The 22,691-nt window shown below is 35.3% G+C and overlaps 5 protein-coding genes and 5 pseudogenes across 10 annotated transcripts, besides 7 other annotated features; 7 read left to right on the forward strand and 3 right to left on the reverse strand.

Moving 5' to 3' along the window:
* Positions 1–2,700: 2,700 nt before the first annotated feature.
* TVAGG3_0428980 (uncharacterized protein) lies at positions 2,701–3,756 on the reverse strand (the record flags this gene model as incomplete). The annotated part of the gene is made up of 1 exon (XM_001301657.1): positions 2,766–3,020. One exon carries the CDS (start codon positions 3,018–3,020, stop codon positions 2,766–2,768), a length of 255 nt encoding a protein of 84 aa, XP_001301658.1.
* Positions 3,757–4,792: 1,036 nt separating this feature from the next.
* TVAGG3_0428990 (biological adhesion protein) lies at positions 4,793–5,809 on the forward strand (the record flags this gene model as incomplete). Its single annotated transcript, XM_001291603.1, has 1 exon — positions 4,793–5,809. The coding sequence occupies one exon, from the start codon at positions 4,793–4,795 to the stop codon at positions 5,807–5,809; it is 1,017 nt and encodes a 338-aa protein (XP_001291604.1).
* Positions 5,810–6,154: 345 nt separating this feature from the next.
* Positions 6,155–22,691: part of a mobile genetic element that runs on past the window's edge.
* On the forward strand, positions 7,398–7,760 carry TVAGG3_0429010 (uncharacterized protein; the record flags this gene model as incomplete). Its single annotated transcript, XM_051233721.1, has 1 exon — positions 7,398–7,760. The coding sequence occupies one exon, from the start codon at positions 7,398–7,400 to the stop codon at positions 7,758–7,760; it is 363 nt and encodes a 120-aa protein (XP_051103451.1).
* On the forward strand, positions 7,779–8,021 carry TVAGG3_0429020 (serine threonine-protein phosphatase family; the record flags this gene model as incomplete). The annotated part of the gene is made up of 1 exon (XM_051233722.1): positions 7,779–8,021. The coding sequence occupies one exon, from the start codon at positions 7,779–7,781 to the stop codon at positions 8,019–8,021; it is 243 nt and encodes an 80-aa protein (XP_051103452.1).
* Positions 8,313–8,421: a mobile genetic element.
* Positions 8,563–8,671: a mobile genetic element.
* Positions 8,813–8,921: a mobile genetic element.
* Positions 9,312–9,420: a mobile genetic element.
* Positions 9,561–9,669: a mobile genetic element.
* Positions 9,812–9,920: a mobile genetic element.
* On the forward strand, positions 12,911–13,889 carry TVAGG3_0429090 (annotated as a pseudogene). The gene has a single exon. A coding segment is annotated over exon 1 (979 nt).
* Positions 16,766–17,988, forward strand: TVAGG3_0429100 (annotated as a pseudogene). Its single transcript has one exon. A coding segment is annotated over exon 1 (1,223 nt).
* Positions 18,723–18,983, forward strand: TVAGG3_0429110 (annotated as a pseudogene). The gene has a single exon. A coding segment is annotated over exon 1 (261 nt).
* Positions 19,033–19,721, reverse strand: TVAGG3_0429120 (annotated as a pseudogene). Its single transcript has one exon. A coding segment is annotated over exon 1 (689 nt).
* Positions 21,430–21,997, forward strand: TVAGG3_0429130 (annotated as a pseudogene). Its single transcript has one exon. A coding segment is annotated over exon 1 (568 nt).
* TVAGG3_0429140 (uncharacterized protein) lies at positions 22,054–22,254 on the reverse strand (the record flags this gene model as incomplete). The annotated part of the gene is made up of 1 exon (XM_051233723.1): positions 22,054–22,254. One exon carries the CDS (start codon positions 22,252–22,254, stop codon positions 22,054–22,056), a length of 201 nt encoding a protein of 66 aa, XP_051103453.1.

The raw sequence follows: 22,691 nt of genomic DNA on the forward strand, positions 1-22,691 counted from the left end.
TTTAGCTATTTAATCTATAGGCACCAAACACAGGTATTCCGGGAAAATGCAACTTGTAATTTTGAATGAATTCGGAAGAAATTGAGAGATGAGGAAGGAAAAAAGGAAGGAAATAAAAAAAAATCAAAATCTTATAATTTAGTTCCTTACATGATTATATGCAAACTTCGTTCAACGAAAAAAATTTGTATAAGGTTTTTTCTCAAATAAAAAATACGTTTGAATTTCTTTTATATATAAATTTGAATAGAAATCATGTAACAAGCAAATCATATTTTCCAGGAAAATAAAAAATTGAATACTCGATAGGATTTTTCTTGGTCGTAAATTGTTCTTTCATCTTAAACATATGCAAAACTTTATCTATCAACGCAATGGAATGACATACAACATGTTTGACTATTTATATATCAAACTTATTCAATACACAATCGTTTGTTAAATCATTATTGGAACAAAGTCTCGTTCATTACACTTCTGCGTATTGGAAAATGCATAAAATTACATAGATCGGCAATACCATAACTATGGTAAAATGATTCCTGCTTGTTAGCCTTTCAGATACAAAAAAATCTTTATTTTACGATTGAACTAGTATTATTCTGATTAATTATCCAAATATGTTACAGATGTATTCCTTTTTATTCACTATTTTATAGAATTTTACATCCGAGATCAATTTCAATAATAAAGCGCATCAATTCGGCTATATACTTATTCAGATCCTGCTATATTTACTCTTGTGTTTGAATAAACATAATTTTTATTTTACATCATATCTTCCTGAAAATCTTCCCAAACTTAAATAATTTACTTCCGAAATTGAAATTAACTTCCAAATCGGCATCACTAGTTTGGAACTACATATCAGATTTCTTTTCATTTTTACAAAATCGGATTAAAAAATTTTTTTTAAATATTAACCATGTTTGTATATATTTCATTGCTAATAAGTATGAGAGTTCTTTACATCTATTCAAAGCGAACTCGGAAATCATTTAATATCACAATGTAAACTATTCAAAATGTCTTCACGGTTTTTATTTGTCTGTAGGGTTGTTAAAAATATCAAAAAATTAGCGTTTTGAAGACACCATGGTGTCTTATAATTTTTCCTTCCTTATTGGCGTGTAGAAATAAATGCGCCAATAGATTGAAGAAGAAGAATTGTTTTTCTCTTAATGAACTTTAATCCTTTTGATATAAGAATATTAAAAACATTAATATAATTTCGATTTCGGAAATTACATTTTCAAATTTTTTGTCGATTCGGAAATAACAGGATCCCGCATCCAACACGCAACAACAAAACACAAAACACACTTTTTGATTCTTTCATCGTTTTAATCGTAATTTATGTAATACATGATGTGGATAAATTTTACAAAAATAGAACCTATATTATATTTTTTTTTTTCAAAGATTCTTGCAAATCATCAAAAATAATTGTATTTTAAAAAACGATCAAATTATCCTTTCATTATTTTAAACTTAAATTAGTTTTTATGATTGACTAAAGCAATCATATTTATTCATCATTAAATAAACAAAAAAATATTATTTGAGAGTTATTTCAAAAAAAACACATTGAATTTATTAATTTGTCTCAATTTCAGTATTATAAATTTTTATAATTTCAATATTTTGAAATACACTTTTTAATATTTCAATATTTATGATATTTCAATGTATTAATTGGTCTCAAATTGAACTTCTCAAATATAAGTTGGCCTATTCAAATAATAAAATTAAATAATATTTAAAATAATAAATAAAAGTGATTGAGGTCATAGCAAAACGGCTTTTTCAGTCATTAATTCTTAAAAATAAAAAGGGTAAAAACTAAATAAAATGGGTAAAATTCAATAGTGTCTGTGCTATCGTTCAATTTGAAGGGGTCTTTTGAAACCGCAAGACACATTGAATTTTTGAATAGTGTATTATGGTTTGACAGACACCAATGAAAAAAATAAAATGATATTTATTTTAAATATATAAGATCCTTATATAAAATATAAATATTTTATCCTTTTATTTTCTTGTTTTAGAAATGTTTTTTATTGAAAAATCAATAAAACTAACTCCAAAATAAAATTTTTGATTTAAAGACACTATGATGACACCAGGCAAATCTTCCAAGACACCTATCGTCGGGAATCTAACAACCCTATTTGTCTGTAATCTGACTTCGTGAAGCGTTGGATTCAGAAGTATCTTTTCTGTTTTTTGATGTATTATCCGCTATCACGAATATTCAAATATCAACATATTATGCATATATTTCTCATATCAAAGATTTTTGAAATTTTCAGATTTTTTTCGAAACCAATACATATCTTTTCTTATGATATTTAGAAAGCACCTTATGCAATAATTATATGTCACCATTATCAGCCGGAATTAGGTTTTCCGTTCAAAAGTTACGTTTCTGTCACCACCTATAAATCAAAATTTCACCAAAAAAGGGGTATACTCCCTGCTTGAATTGTGTTAGATACAAACTTTAAAAATTGCATTAAGTTAACTACTGTGATTCGGTCGGAGACTTTTCATATCCAAGATATTTGCTATGATTGGGCAATCTTTTATGAAAAATCAGTTTGGTATCGACTTAGGCTCAACATTTGAAGGCTTTGACTTCAAATTTGTTAACCTATTTCAAAAAAAAAATTATTGATTTATGGGCCTATAATTGATTTATAAAAAAAGCATAATAAATAAATCAAATGTAGTTTTACTCATGTTGAATGAGACTTTCTAAATGTCTACAAACGCTTGCGAGCTGCAGGTAACATCAAAGCAGTTCCCTTGCCACTCGTCTGCTCAGTAGGCTGGTTAGAAAACGTATTTTTATGGCAATAAGAACCAAAGTTTACTTCACCATCTTGTGGTTCATAAGTATAGAACTGTTGTGGATATTCAAAATAGGTATTAATTGGAGCTTGAGACTCTTCAGTGTCGCCATAGTTGGCCACTTGGCTACCGCCCAAGTCGGGATAATAAGGATACCTCGAATTCATTTGAAATGATAACTCCTGGTTTTTGTAAATCATGGAAAAGATAAGAACGGTTTAATAGAAATAATAAAATGAAGTGATCATCAGCACAGGTTATTATACAATAGTGTTGAGAAAATAGTGTTTCAACACATTTGAATTTTGAAAAGTTTACAAAATCTTTGTTGACGACGCTTTCAAAAATTGAGAAAAATATAAAATATAATTAATAATGATTCAAGATCCTGATGATTCCTGGAACAATTGTTATGATCTACAAAAATTTTTGCCAAAAATGTTGTCAAAAAAAATGTACTCGGAAATATAATATTTTGCGCCTTCTTTGATGAGAAATAGATCTTATTCAATTAGAGATAGTAAAATATGCTAATGAATCGTGATATTTCGATAAATTTAAATTTTCATTTTGCAAAACAATAGTTATTTTTGATCCCATGTGGTAGTAAAATAGCAACTGTAACATAATTGTTGTCAAATCTGAACTTTTTAAATTCTTTTTTGATTTGTTTAATATTTCTTGGTTATGTACTTGCTATGAAGTTAGCATGTAAGCAAGAAGTAAATAATATTTGTAATTGGCAATGATAATTATTTAAAAATTAATTAATATCTGCTGTAGGTTGGGTTCTAACTGTTATTCTGATATTGGATAGGAGTTTGTAAATCTTGTTCAGTCTAAATTAAGATCTCTTTTAGCTTATCCAATGCTAAATGAAGGAACTTCAATTTTATGAAAAAATTTTTTTGGGGCCAAAGAGTAAATTATGACAGATTATATTGATGATAGAGTTATTAGTTTAGCATAATCTTGTTTGAAAAGATAGGCTTATTTTATTCAAATAAGTGAATGCAAAACAATTCCAAAAGATTTTTCTATGCATAAAGATTGAAAAAACAGCGTTCTGCTTTAGATTGTCAAACCTTATTTATAAATTAAGATGCTTTGGTTGAATTATATGTTTATGAATGAGAAATTTAATTAGATATTCATATTGAGAATTTTAATCTTGGTAAATGGTGTGTCATCATCAATGGTTAGATGTTGGTATGGTTTTAACTAAAATTTCTCAACAATATTAAGTTCATATTCATGAACATTTCATTAGTTTTTCATAAAATAATTAGACTAATGATACCTATCTATTTTTTCAATTCCATTTTTCAAAAATTCTTCCTTACATCGCTGAAAAAAAACGAGCAAAATTATCGTTCTAAGAAAACTTTTGCCAAATGAAAGGAAAGACCCGATTTCATTTGAAACTGAAGGCGGGGTCCTCGAAGAGGCGAAGGCTGCATTCAATTCAATGGCAGAAGTATTTACCAAAGAAAAAAGTTATCAAAAATATCAATACGGAATTCAAAAGATGTTTGATTTTTTTAAAGATGATTATGATAAAAACATCAAACTTCTCACAATGGTTCAAGAAATGAATGCCCAAATTGTGTTCAATGCGACAAAAATCAATTTAATCATGAAATCAACATATTCTGACAGTGAATCCCTCACAAAACTCAAACAAGACTTTGATGATGCCACAGCAATGGTCCAATCTATTCACAAATCAGAGATTCGCTCAAAAGAGATTTTAAAAACACTTAGAGAGCAATTAGCCCAATTAACTCAACAAGTACAAAGTGGACAAGCATTTAACTTCGGTACGCAAAACTCAATTTTTGAAATTTCACAAGATGTCAAAAATCTTCGAAATGAAAAGCAAAAAGATCATGATGAGCTTACAAAAATCCAAGAATCGATTGATGCCGAAAATATTGGCATGAAAAGCGTTACAGAAGCCCAAGCAACACTTGAAAATACTTTAAATAAAGATACAAAGACTCTTTCTCATGTAGACAAACGTCTTCAGACTCTTACAGCCGAAAACGAAGAAACAAGCAACGCAATTATCGAATTAAAGCCAATTGTAACCGATGTTTCAACAAAAATTGAAAATGCAAAGAAAACAAAGAACGAACTTACAGAAAAAATCAATGTATTAAAGAATACGAAGACAGATGTTACTAATTCCTTCAATACAGTAAGAAACGAAGTGAAAGCAAGAAAAGACAGATTATCTCGACGAAAAGAGCATCTCAATGAGGTATTAAGATTCCAATCCCATAAGAATACGAGTATACAAGCCATAAAAGAGCAAATTACTGATATTGACAACGAAATTGAAGAATCAAAAACAGCATTAAAGGAATCCAATGATAAAAACAGTGAATTGGTCACAGCATTGGAAGATGAGATGAAAAAGGCCGACCAAATTGCAGAAGAAAAAGCAAAAGTCCGAAATCAAATCAAAGAATTGCGACCAAAGATCGTCGAAGCAGCTTTAAAGGTTTCTTCCGAACAGAATGAGAAGATAGTGATGAATAGACAACTCAGCGGGGCTCAGGCTTCACTTGCAGAAGTAAATCAATTACAATATGAAGAAAAACATGCAATTCAAGAGATAAAGAACGCAACACAGACACTTAAGAGTGAAACTGCTACAATGAAGGGATCAATGCAATCAGATAAAGACAAAATCATCCAAATTTTCCAAGAAATTGATAAAACTCGGACATCGACCTTCAAATTGCAGGCATCCATCAATGCAATGAAAGATTCCGAGCTTGTGGCTGCTGAAGAGAACGAAAGATTGATGAAAGAACATGCAAATCTGATGTCAAAATCAAATAGACAGACAGACTTATCGGAACAGCTCAGAGATGAAAGAAATAAGATTTTTAGTCAGATAAAGAGATACATCATATATCATGCGTGTTTGCACACTATATATAGTTAACCTTAAATTTAGTGTGTATATAGGTACTAAAATAAAATTCTTTGGTTTATTTAGATACCAAAACATGCTTCTAAAATCTCTTTTTTTAGAGGACAATGATAATTTTGTCACTTTTCCAGACGACAATAAAACATCCTCCAATTGACCTTAGGGAAGTCTGAAATCACTCTCACTCTATAGCCAAAGCATTTGATTTGACACTCACGTGTCAGAAAACTGAACGTATTTGATGGGGGCGATACACAAAACTTTCAGATTTGTCGTTTTTTTGAGAGGAAATAACCGTTTTTTGCTGATTGGTGGACATTAATTGATGCATATAATTAGAATTTACATATTATATATAACAAAAAAAAAAAAAAAAAAAAAAGGTAGTGGGGCTTCCAGGCACTTCGTGCCCTCTAGCCCCGAAGATGTTTAGTATAAATGAAGTTTTTATTCGGAAAATTGTTAGTCTTCTGGTGTGAATTCGGAGGACTCTTCTTCTTCCTCCATTGCTTCTGGGAAGAAGCCTTCTTCTGGGTCGAAAACATTATATAATGTGTCGCTTTTCACAAATTATATATGTTTTCATGTTTTGTCACTTTTCTGTCACTTTTCAGGGAAAAACATTTTTATTATTATATATAAATGAATTTTACAAAACCACCGTTACCGTTCTTTGGAAATAAGAGTAGATGTAAAGATATTATATTGAGAGAACTTAAGAAACTACCGAATGGTCTAACATTTGTAGATTTGTTCGGTGGAAGTTTCTATATATCCCATTTGTGCCATATAATATTCCCAGACTCAAAGATTATATGCAATGACTTCGACAACTATATGGACCGTCTCAAACATATTCCAGACACTAACAAAATATTGAGTGAGTTAAAAGAAAAGATACCTATAGGTAAGATGGAACGTATACCATTAGATAACAAAAATATTGTGAGAGAGGTTTTGAAAAAAGCAGAATATATAGACTGGGATAGTATATCTGCTAGACTATTATATAGTGGTGCTATAAGAGTTCATGACATTGAAACACTTATGTCAAAAGTTTTATATCTTAACTATACAAATGTTTTCAAAGAGGACATAGAAAAATATATTGAGGGTATAGAGTTTGTGAGATGTCATTGGACAGATTTGTATGAAAAATATAAAGACAAGGAAAATGTTTTCTTTATAGTGGACCCGCCGTTCTATAACACATGGGATTTTCAATACCAAGTAGACTGGACTCTGAGAGACTCTTTAGAAACTTTAGACGTTTTACATAACTGTCCATGCTTTTACTTTACATCCGATAAAAGTGGTTTGGAAACCGTTATGGGATGGTTAGAGGACATACATGACTATGAGTTTATATATGACAAGATAGAATATGAGAGAGGTCCTATAAACTGGAGAAAGTGTCATAACAAAGAAATTTTATTAGTAAGTAAATGTGGTTTGAAATAGGACTACTTGTTTTAGGTTTTTTCCATTGTGTCATTTATTTATTTGACGTGGCAGAAAAGTACAGAGAATATGAAGATGAACCAATGCCTGCAAATGTTCAGCATATGTACTCGTAAGAGATATTTTTATCTAATATTAAATGGACGCACAGAACTTAGCGAATGCACAGCAACCTGGACAACCAAACCCAGAGAATATTCCAAATGAAGTTAGAATACAAACTGCAATGGCAAACTATGGTCAAGTGCCAACAGATGTACAAATGCAAACTGCCATGTCAAATGACGCTGCGTTAGGTTTGCCACCATGGTATGCAAATATGAGATGGAAAGAGTTTTATACAAACCCTGAAGTGGGATATAAACAACTTTATGCAGATGACGCGAACACAGGAGTTGACCCAGAATATGTTTTCTACCAGAGGAGAAACAGAATGTATGAGCTCCAGTTAAAGAATGCTATGGAACTCAACAGGAAACGTAAGAGACTAGGCGGATATTAGATTTTTACATATAGTAAAATGGGTTTCTTCAGTAGTATTGGAAACTTCTTCAGAAGAGTTGGAAGAGGTATATGGAATGGAATAAAAACCGTAGGAAGAGGAATTTGGAACGGAGTCAAAAATATTGGTAAAAGGGTAGGTCAGTTTGTTGGTATTATACCTAAAGACCCTGAACCAGAAGAGCAAGCTCCTGTTATACAACAGCCTGAACCTGCACCACAGTCTAGTTGGCAACCAAATCCAACACCTCAACCGTATTAAAAAATTATATTTTTACCGTTCGATAGTAGTTGTATATGAAACTAAGTTCTAAGTAAAACGCATGGTATAATGGAATTATTCTTTTTCTTCCATCTGTAGTAAACCATACTTGAAAGTCTGAAATACTCTTATATACGAAAAAAAGAGATCTGACATTGTGTCAGATCTCAGTAAAAGTGACATTTACATGTCAAAAAAATAGAATGAGTTTAAGTAATTAAAATTGAGGGTGAGAGTAGTATTGTATGAAATAATATCTCTCACCCTCCAATTCATCCTATGGCGCCGAAAAAATTTTGGTGAAATGCGACCACATTTCACCAAAATTTCTCGGCGCCATATAGAGAACTAGAGCCTGTGAGGTACTGATACTATCCATGTACCTCGCAGGCTCTAGTTCCAAGCCAAAATGGCTAAAAATTGCCCGCAATTGTTCACATTGCGGGCAATTTTTAGCCATTTTGGCTGGGAATTGGAGGGTGAGAGTAGTATTGTATGAAATAATATCTCTCACCCTCCAATTCATCCTATGGCGCCGAAAAAATTTTGGTGAAATGCGACCACATTTCACCAAAATTTCTCGGCGCCATATAGAGAACTAGAGCCTGTGAGGTACTGATACTATCCATGTACCTCGCAGGCTCTAGTTCCAAGCCAAAATGGCTAAAAATTGCCCGCAATTGTTCACATTGCGGGCAATTTTTAGCCATTTTGGCTGGGAATTGGAGGGTGAGAGTAGTATTGTATGAAATAATATCTCTCACCCTCCAATTCATCCTATGGCGCCGAAAAAATTTTGGTGAAATGCGACCACATTTCACCAAAATTTCTCGGCGCCATATAGAGAACTAGAGCCTGTGAGGTACTGATACTATCCATGTACCTCGCAGGCTCTAGTTCCAAGCCAAAATGGCTAAAAATTGCCCGCAATTGTTCACATTGCGGGCAATTTTTAGCCATTTTGGCTGGGAATTGGAGGGTGAGAGTAGTATTGTATGAAATAATATCTCTCACCCTCCAATTCATCCTATGGCGCCGAAAAAATTTTGGTGAAATGCGACCACATTTCACCAAAATTTCTCGGCGCCATATAGAGAACTAGAGCCTGTGAGGTACTGATACTATCCATGTACTCGCAGGCTCTAGTTCCAAGCCAAAATGGCTAAAAATTGCCCGCAATTGTTCACATTGCGGGCAATTTTTAGCCATTTTGGCTGGGAATTGGAGGGTGAGAGTAGTATTGTATGAAATAATATCTCTCACCCTCCAATTCATCCTATGGCGCCGAAAAAATTTTGGTGAAATGCGACCACATTTCACCAAAATTTCTCGGCGCCATATAGAGAACTAGAGCCTGTGAGGTACTGATACTATCCATGTACCTCGCAGGCTCTAGTTCCAAGCCAAAATGGCTAAAAATTGCCCGCAATTGTTCACATTGCGGGCAATTTTTAGCCATTTTGGCTGGGAATTGGAGGGGAGAGTAGTATTGTATGAAATAATATCTCTCACCCTCCAATTCATCCTATGGCGCCGAAAAAATTTTGGTGAAATGCGACCACATTTCACCAAAATTTCTCGGCGCCATATAGAGAACTAGAGCCTGTGAGGTACTGATACTATCCATGTACCTCGCAGGCTCTAGTTCCAAGCCAAAATGGCTAAAAAATTGCCCGCAATTGTTCACATTGCGGGCAATTTTTAGCCATTTTGGCTGGGAATTGGAGGGTGAGAGTAGTATTGTATGAAATAATATCTCTCACCCTCCAATTCATCCTATGGCGCCGAAAAAATTTTGGTGAAATGCGACCACATTTCACCAAAATTTCTCGGCGCCATATAGAGAACTAGAGCCTGTGAGGTACTGATACTATCCATGTACCTCGCAGGCTCTAGTTCCAAGCCAAAATGGCTAAAAATTGCCCGCAATGTGAACAATTGCGGGCAATTTTTAGCCATTTTGGCTGGGAATTGGAGGGTGAGAGTAGTAAAAAAAAAAAAAAAAAAAAAAAAAAGGTAGTGGGGCTTCCAGGCACTTCGTGCCCTCTAGCCCCCCGTCAGTTTTTCTGTCACTTTTCAGGTAAAAACATTTTTATTATATATATAAAATGAATTTTACAAAACCACCGTTACCCTTCTTTGGAAATAAGAGTAGATGTAAAGATATTCTATTGAGAGAACTTAAGAAACTATCGAATGGTCTAACATTTGTAGATTTGTTCGGTGGAAGTTTCTATATATCCCATCTGTGCCATACCGTATTCCCAGACTCAAAGATTATATGCAATGACTTCGACAACTATATGAACCGTCTCAAACATATACCAGACACTAACAAAATATTGAAAGAGTTAAAGAAAAGATACCTATAGGTAAGATGGAACGTATACCATTAGATAAGAAAAATACTGTCAGAGAGGTTTTGAAAAAGGCAGAGTATATTGACTGGGATAGTATATCTGCTAGACTATTATATAGTGGTGCTATAAGAGTTCATGACATTGAAACACTTATGTCAAAAGTTTTATATCTTAACTATACAAATGTTTTCAAAGAGAACATAGAAAATATATTGAGGGTATAGAGTTTGTGAGATGTCATTGGACAGAGTTGTATGAAAAATATAAAGACAAAGAAAATGTTTTCTTTATAGTGGACCCGCCGTTCTATAACACATGGGATTTTCAATACCAAGTAGACTGGACTTTGAGAGACTCTTTAGAAACTTTAGACGTTTTACATAACCATCCATGCTTTTACTTTACATCCGATAAAAGTGGTTTGGAAAGTGTCATGAGATGGTTAGAGGACATACATGACTATGAGTTTAGATATGACAAGATAGAATATGAGAGAGGTCCTATAAACCGGAGAAAGTGTCATAACAAAGAAATTTTATTGGTAAGTAAATGTGGTTTGAAATAGGACTACTTGTTTTAGGTTTTTTCCATTGTGTCATTTACTTATTTGACGTGGCAGAAAGATATAGAGAATATGAAGATGAACCAATGCCTGCAAATGTTCAGCATATGTACTCGTAAGAGATATTTTTATCTAATATTAAAATGGACGCACAGAACTTAGCGAATGCACAGCAACCTGGACAACCAAACCCAGAGAATATTCCAAATGAAGTTAGAATACAAACTGCAATGGCAAACTATGGTCAAGTGCCAACAGATGTACAAATGCAAACTGCCATGTCAAATGACGCTGCGTTAGGTTTGCCACCATGGTATGCAAATATGAGATGGAAAGAGTTTTATACAAACCCTGAAGTGGGATATAAACAACTCTATGCAGATGACGCGAACACAGGAGTTGACCCAGAGTATGTTTTCTACCAGAGGAGAAATAGAATGTATGAGCTCCAGTTAAAGAATGCTATGGAACTCAGAAGGAAAACGTAAGAGACTAGGCGGACATTAGATTTTTACATATAGTAAAATGGGTTTCTTCAGTAGTATTGGAAACTTCTTTCGAAATGTTGGAAGAGGTATATGGAATGGAATAAAAACCGTAGGAAGAGGAATTTGGAACGGTGTCAAAAATATTGGTAAAAGAGTAGGTCAGTTCGTTGGTATTATACCTAAAGACCCTGAACCAGAAGAACAAGCTCCTGTTATACAACAGCCTGAACCTGCACCACAGTCTAGTTGGCAACAAATCCAACACCTCAACCGTATTAAAATTATATTTTTACCGTTCGATAGTAGTTGTATATGAAACTAAGTTCTAAGTAAAACGCGTGGTATAATGGAATTATTCTCTTTCTTCCATCTGTAGTAAACCATACTTGAAAGTCTGAAATACTTCCACTTGGTGGTTCGTATAGCTTTGTAGGTTTTTCGTAAAAGTCATTTGCCAAGCATAAAAAAGAGTTTTTGTGCACCAGAAAATGAAGCATGAACTATAATAGCATCTGAGTCGAAAACATCTTTAAATAAATATGGTTCATCTCTTGCATATCGACTGTAAATATTTGCTAAAGGAAGTTTGACTTTCTGATTTAACATTCTTTGCAAATAATACCATGAATTGCAGTGAATTCTGTATATATTTGTTCGTCTTTCTTTGGATTGTCTTCGTAGATTTGAAATGACACTTGTGAATTTTGTTTGTCATATACAATTCTCACATAAAGTGTGCTCTCGGTATTTGCATATTCATCAGCATATTTTGCATAACATGAATTTTTTTATCTTCTATATTTTTTAACGCAGTCTGTAGAGAAGATGAAAGGTCAACTTGTATTAGCTCAATTTCTTCCCACATTTTTCGTTTCCCTTCAGATATATAATCTATATGAAACCTTACAATAAATGGAAAACTTTATCTTCTACAGACACAAACTTCATTCTACGAAAGCCAATAGCTTTTGTGACAGATGGGTCTCTTAGCCATCTTAATGGGTAGTCAAAACGATAGCCTTCATGCTTTACGGTCTCTGTCTCAAACTTTTGACCGACATTAGTAAAAAGTTCATCTAATGGTTTAGTTGTAGCAACTCTTGAATTTTCTTTTTCTATTGGAAGCATATTTTATCTAGAATAAAAATGTCAAATGAAAACAGCGTCTATGAGAGAAATACAACACAACCGACAACTCATTATGCAAGCTCTAAATAAGAACACAACAAACTTTTCAAACTATTCTAAGATATCTGAGTCATTGAAAGAAGGAAACTTAAAACTGACAAAAACCCAATGACAGATGAGTTTCTTTTCAAGACAATAAGAACCATACTGTCTGTATAAATCCAACAAAAGGAACTTTAAACGAGAAACCTATAAATGAACTTCTTTTGAAAGCAGATGTTGGCAACAAAGCTGACAAAGAATATGTAGACGATGCAATAGCAAAAGAAGAAGAAAGAGCAGATGCAACATATGCAACAAAAGAACATACTCATCCTGAACTAGCAGACAAAACATATGTTGACAATAAAATGTCAAGTGAAGTGACGAGAGCTGAAAACGAATATTCTAAAAAGACTCATACACATTCTATATCTGAAATAACAGACTTACAAGAAACCTTAAACAGTAAAAGTGCCGTTGGACATACACATACCATTGCAAATATTACAAACTTACAAGAAACCTTAAACAGGAAAAGTGCCGTTGGACATACACATACATCTTCTGAAATAACAGACTTAAACGTTAGCCTTGAAAATAAAGCAGATAAACATATGTCAATGAAATATACCAAAGTTTGATAGGAACAAAAAATATTGAACTATTGTTGGTGACTTTTCTGTCAATGAAGAAAATAAATATTTTAGATGGCAGTTTGTACAGTCCTTAGAAAATGGTACACGGTGTAAACTCATTCCGAAAAAATAAAATGAAATGTATGTAAGCTATAAAAAGAATGATGGTACACAAGTTAAAGTTCCATTAGACAACAACTGCTACTTAAACTTATATGGAGACGAACAAAAGAAATATTTAAGAGTTTATGAAATGGCAGATATGACATTGCCTGACCCAGCTCCAGCACCATATTATTATGACTATGGAGATGACGTCAGAACACCACATGTAGATGAACAAAAGCTAACATTATATTTAGATTATTATAGATATAAAAGATATAATGCAATAGAAAAAACGAGAATAGTATACTATTATGAAGATGACAGAAATAAATATTATAGTCAAGACTTTACCTACCCTAAAAACATAAGATTATATTATAAAAAATATTCTGACACAAACCAGAAGAAACCTGAAATAGTTGCACTATATTTAAGTTCAAAAGAGACAATCCTATAATATCTCATATGTTTGATTTAATGAACCCAGTAGGTTCTATTTATACATCTATGGAAGCAAGAGGTCCTCAAGTAATGTTTTGGTGTTGGTGCATGGGAACAAATAGTCGACAGGTTTTTGTATTGTGCAAACTCTTCAAAGGAAACAGGTGGAAGTAAAACGATTTCAGGTGAAAATTTACCTGCGCACAGTCACTACATAGATTTAAGTACATCTCAAGCAGGTTGGCATAGGCATAGATATTGGGATTGGACAGGAATGACAAAAGGTAAAGGATATGATGTTAAAGACGACGTTAAGTTTGCTATAAATTGTTACTGGGATGACACGCAGGGAGAAGGAAACCATACACATTTCGTTTCAGGATATACACAAACAACGGGACAAAGTAAAGACTACATGCCACCTTACATGACAGTTTACGCATGGTATAGAATTGCTTAGTCGTCATTTTCAACTTCTTTAGCATATTCGTCAGGAGTTGTCTTATATTTGTTAGGAACTGTCTTTGAAAGTAACCACCTTGAACTTTGACAAGTTTGAAACGAGTCTGACAATAGTAGTTTTATCTTCTGCTTGCAGTGTGTACATTTTGCATGTTTGCCTAAAACTTCATAATATTCTCTTGTATACTTTCTTCTATTTTTACGAACACGAATGTGAGTACCTGTCGGGTTCCCATTGTTGTCATAGTCAATAGTATTTTCATATGGGTCGCGTTTAGTATTTCTATTTTACTTTGTCACCTTTCTGAAGTTTGAAGCCCGGCATTCTTTTTGTTTGTCTCTTTTGACTAAATTATTAAATATATAGTCTTTCTCTAAGTCAGGGTTGTTTTTCATTTTTCGGGGGAGTTTTCCCAAACCTTTTTGTTTACGGCTATTGTAAATATTTAAAAACTTGTCTCATCTTTGCCATGGAGAAGTGTCTATATTTTGTCGTCATATGACATTTCATTTGCTTCACCACCTTGTGGTTGGTTTAAGTCTCTTAACATTTTTATACAACCGTCAATGACCAAGAGCAGAATGGTTTTGGTCGACAATGAAATATTGGTTTACATTTTTTGAACGCAGATAGTTTTTATATCGTCTGATTTGAAAGAACTTTCACAGTCAGATGTCAGTTTTGTTGGATGGTATTTGTCAACGAATATTGTCAAAGCAGTTTCACATCTAAAATATTTTTGGACTGTAATGGTATGGCTTCACAGTATCTTGTGTGTTTTGACCGACAAATATTAGCCAGTATGGTGGTCCATCTTCTCTATATCTCGGAATGTTTTCCATGATATCCATAAACCAAGCATTTGGTGTTGAACTAAAGATTTTTTACCATGAGTGCTTTCTTTGTTGCTTTAGAAACATACGGTCCTTGTTTGGATTCGTCATTTTTATCCTATAAGAAATGGGTTTATTTGGCGCATTAGCAGGAGTCGCATCTAGATTTTTGCCGCAGTGGGAACACTAGCCAGAGGTGCATTTGGAATTGGAAGGAAGATTTTGAGTATAGTAGTATACTGAAAAGAAAGCACACAACCTATTATACAAACTGTACAGAAAGGTTGGGAGGAATAGCACGAGATGCAGCAAATCTTATTCCAAATCCTGAAACAAGAGGAAAAGTTCAAGGATGGATGGACAATGTAGGAAGACAAGCAGGAAACTACTATAACAAAGCAAATGACTACTATAACCAAGCAGGACACTACATGGACCAAGGTGAAAGATTCTTTAACAGAGGATATAACCATGCACAACAGTGGGTAAACAACAACCAACCTCAACCGCCTCAAACGTGGGGAATGTAAAATTTTTTACTGAGATGAAATGAACAATACAGCATTGAGACAAATGGTTCAAGATGGATTTGTCGACTTCCAGCAGTTACACAACCACGTGTTTGTCAAGTTCTTCCTATACCTCAGGAAGTTTTAGACCGACTTAAAAAACCTAAACAACCAGTTGAAAACAAACCAAACTAAAATTTTTACTGAGATGAATGACCGAAGAAGTTGAAACGGTAGATTTGACACCACAAACAAAAAGTTCAGAACCATTGTCAAAACCTGTCAAAGAACTTACAGATGAAGAGAAAAATTCAATAATAGAAGGTGCCAGGTCTGGAAATACAAACCCTAACTATAAAGTCACTTTTCATAGAAATGGAACGGCTAGTATCTCAAAAAAGAAACAGGACTCTCACAAATAAAATATTGAAGTCTGAAGGAGCTTTCGAGACAACAGATGGGAAGGTATACTTCACCGACCAACAGTTCATTATAGAACATCTCATTGACTTAGAGTCGAAATATTCTAAACTTTACAAACAACACAAAAAGTTGAGAAGAGAAAACAAAAACAAATGGCATATGATATTTATGAAGATGTTGACGACACAACTAAACCTGCAAGTGAGGTAAAGTCAGATGAACCGAAAAGTGACGAAAAACCGATAGAAGAAGAAAAACCAAAAACTGAAGATAAACCAAAACCAAAGTTTAGTTTCCAAACTAAACCAAGTCAACCTTCATTAGCTGGTATGGGTTGGCGTCAAAGACTTATGGCAGCAGGTGGTTATGTAAAGTAAAGAAAAAAATATTTTTTTTATTTTTATAAAAATGCCCCCATATAGAATGGATAGAAAATCTGCTAGAATAAAAGCAGAGTTAGAAAGATATGGTTGGAAAGTTTCGAAGAATTTTAAATATAGGAAGGGAAGACCCATAAAAGTCTATGACAAATTGTCTGGTCTTCGCTACGAAATGGAATTGGAAACAGCACGCGCAAATTATCCAAACAGGACTAGAGAGGTTAGAAGAAGAACGTCTTATGGACATGCCTTTCGATGTTTCTGAACCGCAAGTTGAAGGACACGACGGCTTGCCAGATTCTATTGGAAACATGACGAACAATTGTATCCTTTGAGAAGAAAAAAGGAAAAGGTGAAGACAAACATGCTCCCATGGAAAGAACAAGATATGCATATGAAAAGTACCGTGAAGTTAGAAGTCAAATTACATCTGGTCGAACCTTTACAGTAAACTTTGACGAAGGAAAGAACAAAGAAAGGCTTCATGGGTGTACTTGCTGCCATACAGACGGAAATAAGAAAGGATACAATCTCAGACTAACCCATAACAGATTTGGACGGTCACATTTACTATGCACATGGCAATGTCACAACAGCTGCAATGCTTCTTGACGCTTTCAAGACTACAAAGAGAGAACAAATGGTTGACTCCGACTCAGACATTTTGAATGCAATTGAAGGAATTGCAAGTGTAAAATTTGAATGGTACCAACCTAACCCTCAAGCAGTCAGACAACATGCTGGATACTTCCCGTTCATAAATAAGTCTGACATTGACTTGACAAGGTATGGAATTTACAATTCAATTGAAACAATTGTCAATGAACCTTGCATTCTTACATGTCTCAGGAACTCTGGTCTTGTTACAGAAGAGAAGATGAAGTATCTTGAGTCATTGTGTGAAGACAAAGGTACATTCTCAGAGGTCAATTGGCAAAAAATTGCACCGTTGGCAAATGTCAATATCCGAGTCAGCATACCTACAGCTAAAGGTTCTTCACATGACGACTATGTTGTTGACAAAGACTTACCATGGTTGAAGATTGTAATTGTCCACAAACCACTTCATGTTGAACGAAAGTCTTACAAACCCATTGTTCGGAAAAGGCAAGTGCAACATTGTCAGAGCTGTAAACATTCTTTTCGAGAAAGGTTTGTTGGAACCAATTCCAGATGACAAGCTGACAGAAACTTTTGTACCAAAAGACGAAACAAACTTTTCATTTGTTAGTAAGACCAAAAGTTGTTCCAGACAAAGTTTATAGCACAAAAGAAGTACCACAGCTCCAAAAGGAGTTGGATTGTTCGGATACCAACCTGAACCAGAAGAACTTCAATGAGGTTGCAAGAACTTCAAGATGCTATAAACAAAACTTCCATTGAGACATCCAATCGACGTCAAATTGTATTGGAGAGCATCAGAGTTAGGTCAGAAGATTTTATATGAAACAGGTTGCTTTGGACGATGTTTATGAGATAACAGGAGAAGTTTCTCAAAAGATAAGAGACTCACTTGAATTTCCACAAACTGGTCCGATTGGATGCGACAAGTTCGACTCATACGAAAAGATATACTATGTCGACCTTAACGCTGCGTACATGAGGTTTGTCCAATATATTCCGACTGGAATTCAAACGAAGATGGTGAGTTCCCGGGAAGGAACTATACATTGGAAAAGTCATACAACAACTGTATGATATTAGGAAAGCTTCAAACCCCAAACTTGCAATGACACTCAAATTGCTTATGAATTCGACATGGGGATATTCCATTAAGAAACCTCAAGAGATGAAGAGTAAACATTATGAGAAGGTCGACAACTTTGTTGAAAGGTTTTCTCCTTTTGTTTTGAAGTACGAATTCACTCAAGGTCAAAGTGGCTTAGTAACCACATTAAAACCTATTGTCGAACATTGGTCTTACCCTCAGTTCGCAAAGGCAGTCCTTGACAACTACAACAAATTCTTCTCCGAAGTCAAATCCAAAGTGGTTTACTATGAGAACATTGACGCACTCATGACGAACGAAGAAGGCTATAACAAACTCATTGAAATGGGCATGGTCGGTGAAAAGATGGGTCAATTCAAATTGGACAAAATTTTCACCGAAGTTCATGTCCTCTCCAAGCGTAAGTACTGGGGCATACTTGAAGACGGCACAGAAATAAAACATTGCATGAAATAAAAAATTTTTATTCGAATTTGAATAATGGGGTCGAGTTACACCATTCTTGGTCTCAAACTCATATATAACCTGTTTGTTTGTATTTTCGTCGACTATGGCACGAGACACGAACATTGACCAAACGGACAAAAAGTGTCATTTCAGATGGTCCGCAGCCAATCGCATTCGAGCACTTCGAAGAAGCCTTACGTTCCAAGGGAGAGGGTGTCTGGTGCAAGGCAGAGGTCATGAACTCTACGAGCAGTACATCCTCAATGCCTGGGAGGACAAATCGTCCTTGGATTGGCAATTCTACCAACTCCTCTGGGACGACCTCCTACGCAACTGGGATGACGAAAGAGTCCAATTCAGAGGTCGGGACTAATTGTCCAAATTACCCTTAATTTAACCCACTTAATGAACTAAACACCTAAATTTACTCGGGGTTTCCCCCTAAAATAAAATTTTTTTACTCTTAGAACCACTCGAGGTTCTCCTTACGGTTGTTGAGCTTGTCACCGTCAATGTGTCTGACCTTCGTCTTCTTGTCTGGATTTGGAACCCATTGAATTGCGACAAGCTTGCCCATGGAGATTGAACCGCGATTCCGAAGGTTAAGGTTCAAGTGTCCCAAGTTGTTGAGGACTGGGGTAAGAACCTTGCCTGTCTCCTTGTTGCGGATTTGTATGGGTAGGGTTGGGAAATTTCGTAAGTGTCATCGGCAACAAGGGTTGCCCAAACTTCCTTCTTCTTCTTTTCCTCTTCTTCCTCTTCTTCCTCTTCTTCCTCTTCTTCCTCGACAATTCCTTCTTCAATTTGTGTTCACGAATTACGGTGTTGAGGTTCTGTCCTTTCCGAGTACCTTCCAGATGGCGTCTATCTCTTCGAAGAAACGGTAGATGAGTCTGGCAAGGTCTCGGTTCTCTCTCGCGTAAATGCGCAAGGTTTCCGTCAAATCATTCAGGCTTTCTCATTGGAAGCTTGGTTCATGAGGAACTCACCTTTAAGTCCCTTCATCTCTTCCATAAGACTACTTTGGAGAGTCTTAACGGTGTTTGTCAGATGAGCTTTCAAATTCAAAATTTGAATTTGAACTGGGCGCTTGTCTGGCAACATTGAAAGGACATCTGCCATTGTGTTCGGCTTCGGTGCTTGTTCGGACATCGAAAAAATGAAGTGGTTTGAGAATGACGGTTTTACTTCAAAAAGCTTGTTATGACGGTTAAGTCATACAACAAGTTTAAAATAATATCTTGTTCTTCTTCTGAACGTTTGTTGTCTCTTCCGATAAAAGTTTCGAACATGAGAACCAAAAAACGTTTTTTGAGATTGCGGAAGAGTTCAGGCAAACGTTCATATTCTGGATATGTTGGGAGCAGTTCAAAACATCTGAGCTGACTTTCGGACAAAATTGGGACAATGTCAGAAAATTCATCTTTGGTCGGACTGCTTGAAGGTAAGTCCCTTACATGTAAGTAGCTCTGGTAAAGTCTTCTCATTTCTGCTAACTTTTGGAGTATAGCTTCGTATTTAGAAGTTTTAATTTTAATTGTCTTATTCCACTCTTGACATCTAAACGGTAACTATCCATGAGGTCAAGAGTAGCTTTGGTAGCTTTAAGTGGAGCTATCTCTTCTTGACTTGTGCAATTTTGGTTGCAATTGTGGTTTGAGCTCCTTCAAGTTCGCCGTCTATGTCGTTCTCAACGTCTTCAACCATAGCTTGAAACTCTTCATCGGTCCATTGAGATTGGTGTGGGACGAATTTAACTTGCTTCATTCAAAAAATGAAAAAAATGTTTTTACTCAAAGCGTGCCATGTATATGGCTATAAGAAACTTACCAGAAGGCTTCTTCTTCACATGAGTCTTTGGCAACTTGAGTGTTGGTGTTGGAGTTGGGTCTGGAATTTCAATTCTCTCTCGAGCGCAACAACAGATGTCAGAATAACATTCCCCACTGTCTTTCTTGCCACCATAAATTGTGTATTGACCGAACTTGCATTTGCAGGAAGACCGGTCAATACAAGGTTCACAGTTGACATATGTGTACACATACCTGTTGAGTACGAGTGTGAGTAAAAACATAAAAAAGTGAAGTTAAAATGAGATGTTTACTGTAAAGGTACGATGTCGCCCTCTGTGTTTATGAAGAACGCCCGACCCGAGAAGTGTAAGAGTCCTCTGAGAATTTGGGCAATTCGTACAGTTGGGTTCTCTCTGTTTGGAAGTAGTATCCAAGGACGCTTGGCAAAGAACTTCAAGAGGACTTCTTTCTTCATCTCTTTTATGTCGTCGAAAGGAGTGTTTTCTGGTATTTGCAGGACAATTCCAGTGTCAATTTCAATTTTAAGCGCACTTCTTCCAGACACCCAGCCTGCAATGGTCTTGTTTGACTTCAGATGGCTCAGGTAGTTCCTAACTAGCTCATTTATCTCTATAAGGTAGATTGCCTCATCTGCTGGGTCTATGTCGGTCATTGTTTCAAGACGAGTCTTTTACTTTTTCAAGACGAGTCTTTTACTTTTTCAAGACGAGTCTTTTACTTTTTCAAGACGAGTCTTTTACTTTTTCAAGACAAGTCTTTTACTTTTTCAAGACAAGTCTTTTACTTTTTCAAGACAAGACCCGTTATTTTTCAAGAAATTTTTTGGTGTAAAGTTCTCAAATTTGAGAACAGTGGTCTTGATTTCAGACGATACCCGTACTTTTTCAAGACAAGTCTTTTACTTTTTCAAGACAAGTCTTTTACTTTTTCAAGACAAGTCTTTTACTTTTTCAAGACAAGTCTTTTACTTTTTCAAGACAAGTCTTTTATTGTTTCAAGACAAGTCTTTTATTGTTTCAAGACAAGTCTTTTATTGTTTCAAGACAATGTCCGACGTACCACCAACCGAGCCCATATCCCAACCAGAGGAACCTAAAGCACCAGCCCCTGCACCTCAGCAACCTCAGTTCCAACAAGTACCTCAGTTCCAACAAGTACCTCCGAATTACTACCAATTTCCAAATTACTACCAAATACCTCCTCAAGGCTTCCCGAACTACCCTCCTCAGCCTATGCCTTACTGCCCTAACCCTTGGATGTTCATGTCAAACCCTCCACCCCAATTCCAATTCCAATCTCAATCCAAGAGAGACCAAGAGTTCGAAGAAGGTCTGAACCGTTTACGCAAAGAGTATGCCACAGCCCCTATGGAAGACGACAGGCTTTCAGTCTCTTCCCTAAGGTCGACCAATTCGACTCGTACCACAGATTCGGTTCGTGACCGTGACGACTACCTCAAGCAGTCTGAGAGACTCTTCATCCTACAACCATTTACAGTTGGAGCTCTCAAGAACATGCGCAATTACGAAGGTCAGACACCAGCTGGAGACCGTAAAACAGACGTACTCGCAAGAGCAGTCCAACTGGTCAAGACAAAGACGAGATAGTCGACTTCATTCTTGCAGCTTGCCCATACAAGTAAAAAAATAAACAATTACGAGTTAAACTTTTTACTCTTTCTTTTCTGAGTTGTTTAGAGCTGGTTTCTCTTGTAGGAACCTTTCGTACTCTTCCATGGTCATGTAATTGCGAATTTGGTACGCAATTCCAGGTTCGTTGTTTTTGAACCTTATGTATGTAACGCTTCCATCCTCCTCGGGGAAGTAAGCTGCTAACATCTGACCAAGTTTTCTCGGTGACTCGGAGCTCATAAAAATGTCACTTTTTAAACGTTAAGTTTTTAGTCTTATTTTACCCTTTGTTTACCCTTTGTTTGTCAAGGTAGTATTGGAGTGCAATTTCTCCAAATTCTCTGTGTCGGAGTTCTTCAGCATTTTCCAAGGTGTACCTGGAGAACTCAAAGAAGTTGTCAAGAAGATACTGCCATGCTGCTCTTCTGAGTTCGTCGGTATTTTGGAAGTGTTGCACCTTCGAGTCTTCGGACATGAAAAAATGACACTTTTTCTATTAAACCGTTTTGGCATTTCTCATGAGTGAGTATAGTTCTGCCGAACCATTGCTGGCAAAAGACAAAAATAGTTGCCTTAGCTGTCATTGCAATTGTACTCGTAATTGAATTCATTGTACTTCTCTTCACGTACATAAAACTCAGCAATGGTATTTGCTTTAAGAAGCTACCATCTTACTA

This window comes from Trichomonas vaginalis, chromosome V, assembly GCF_026262505.1.
Source record: "Trichomonas vaginalis G3 chromosome V, whole genome shotgun sequence".
Lineage (NCBI taxonomy): Eukaryota > Parabasalia > Trichomonadida > Trichomonadidae > Trichomonas > Trichomonas vaginalis.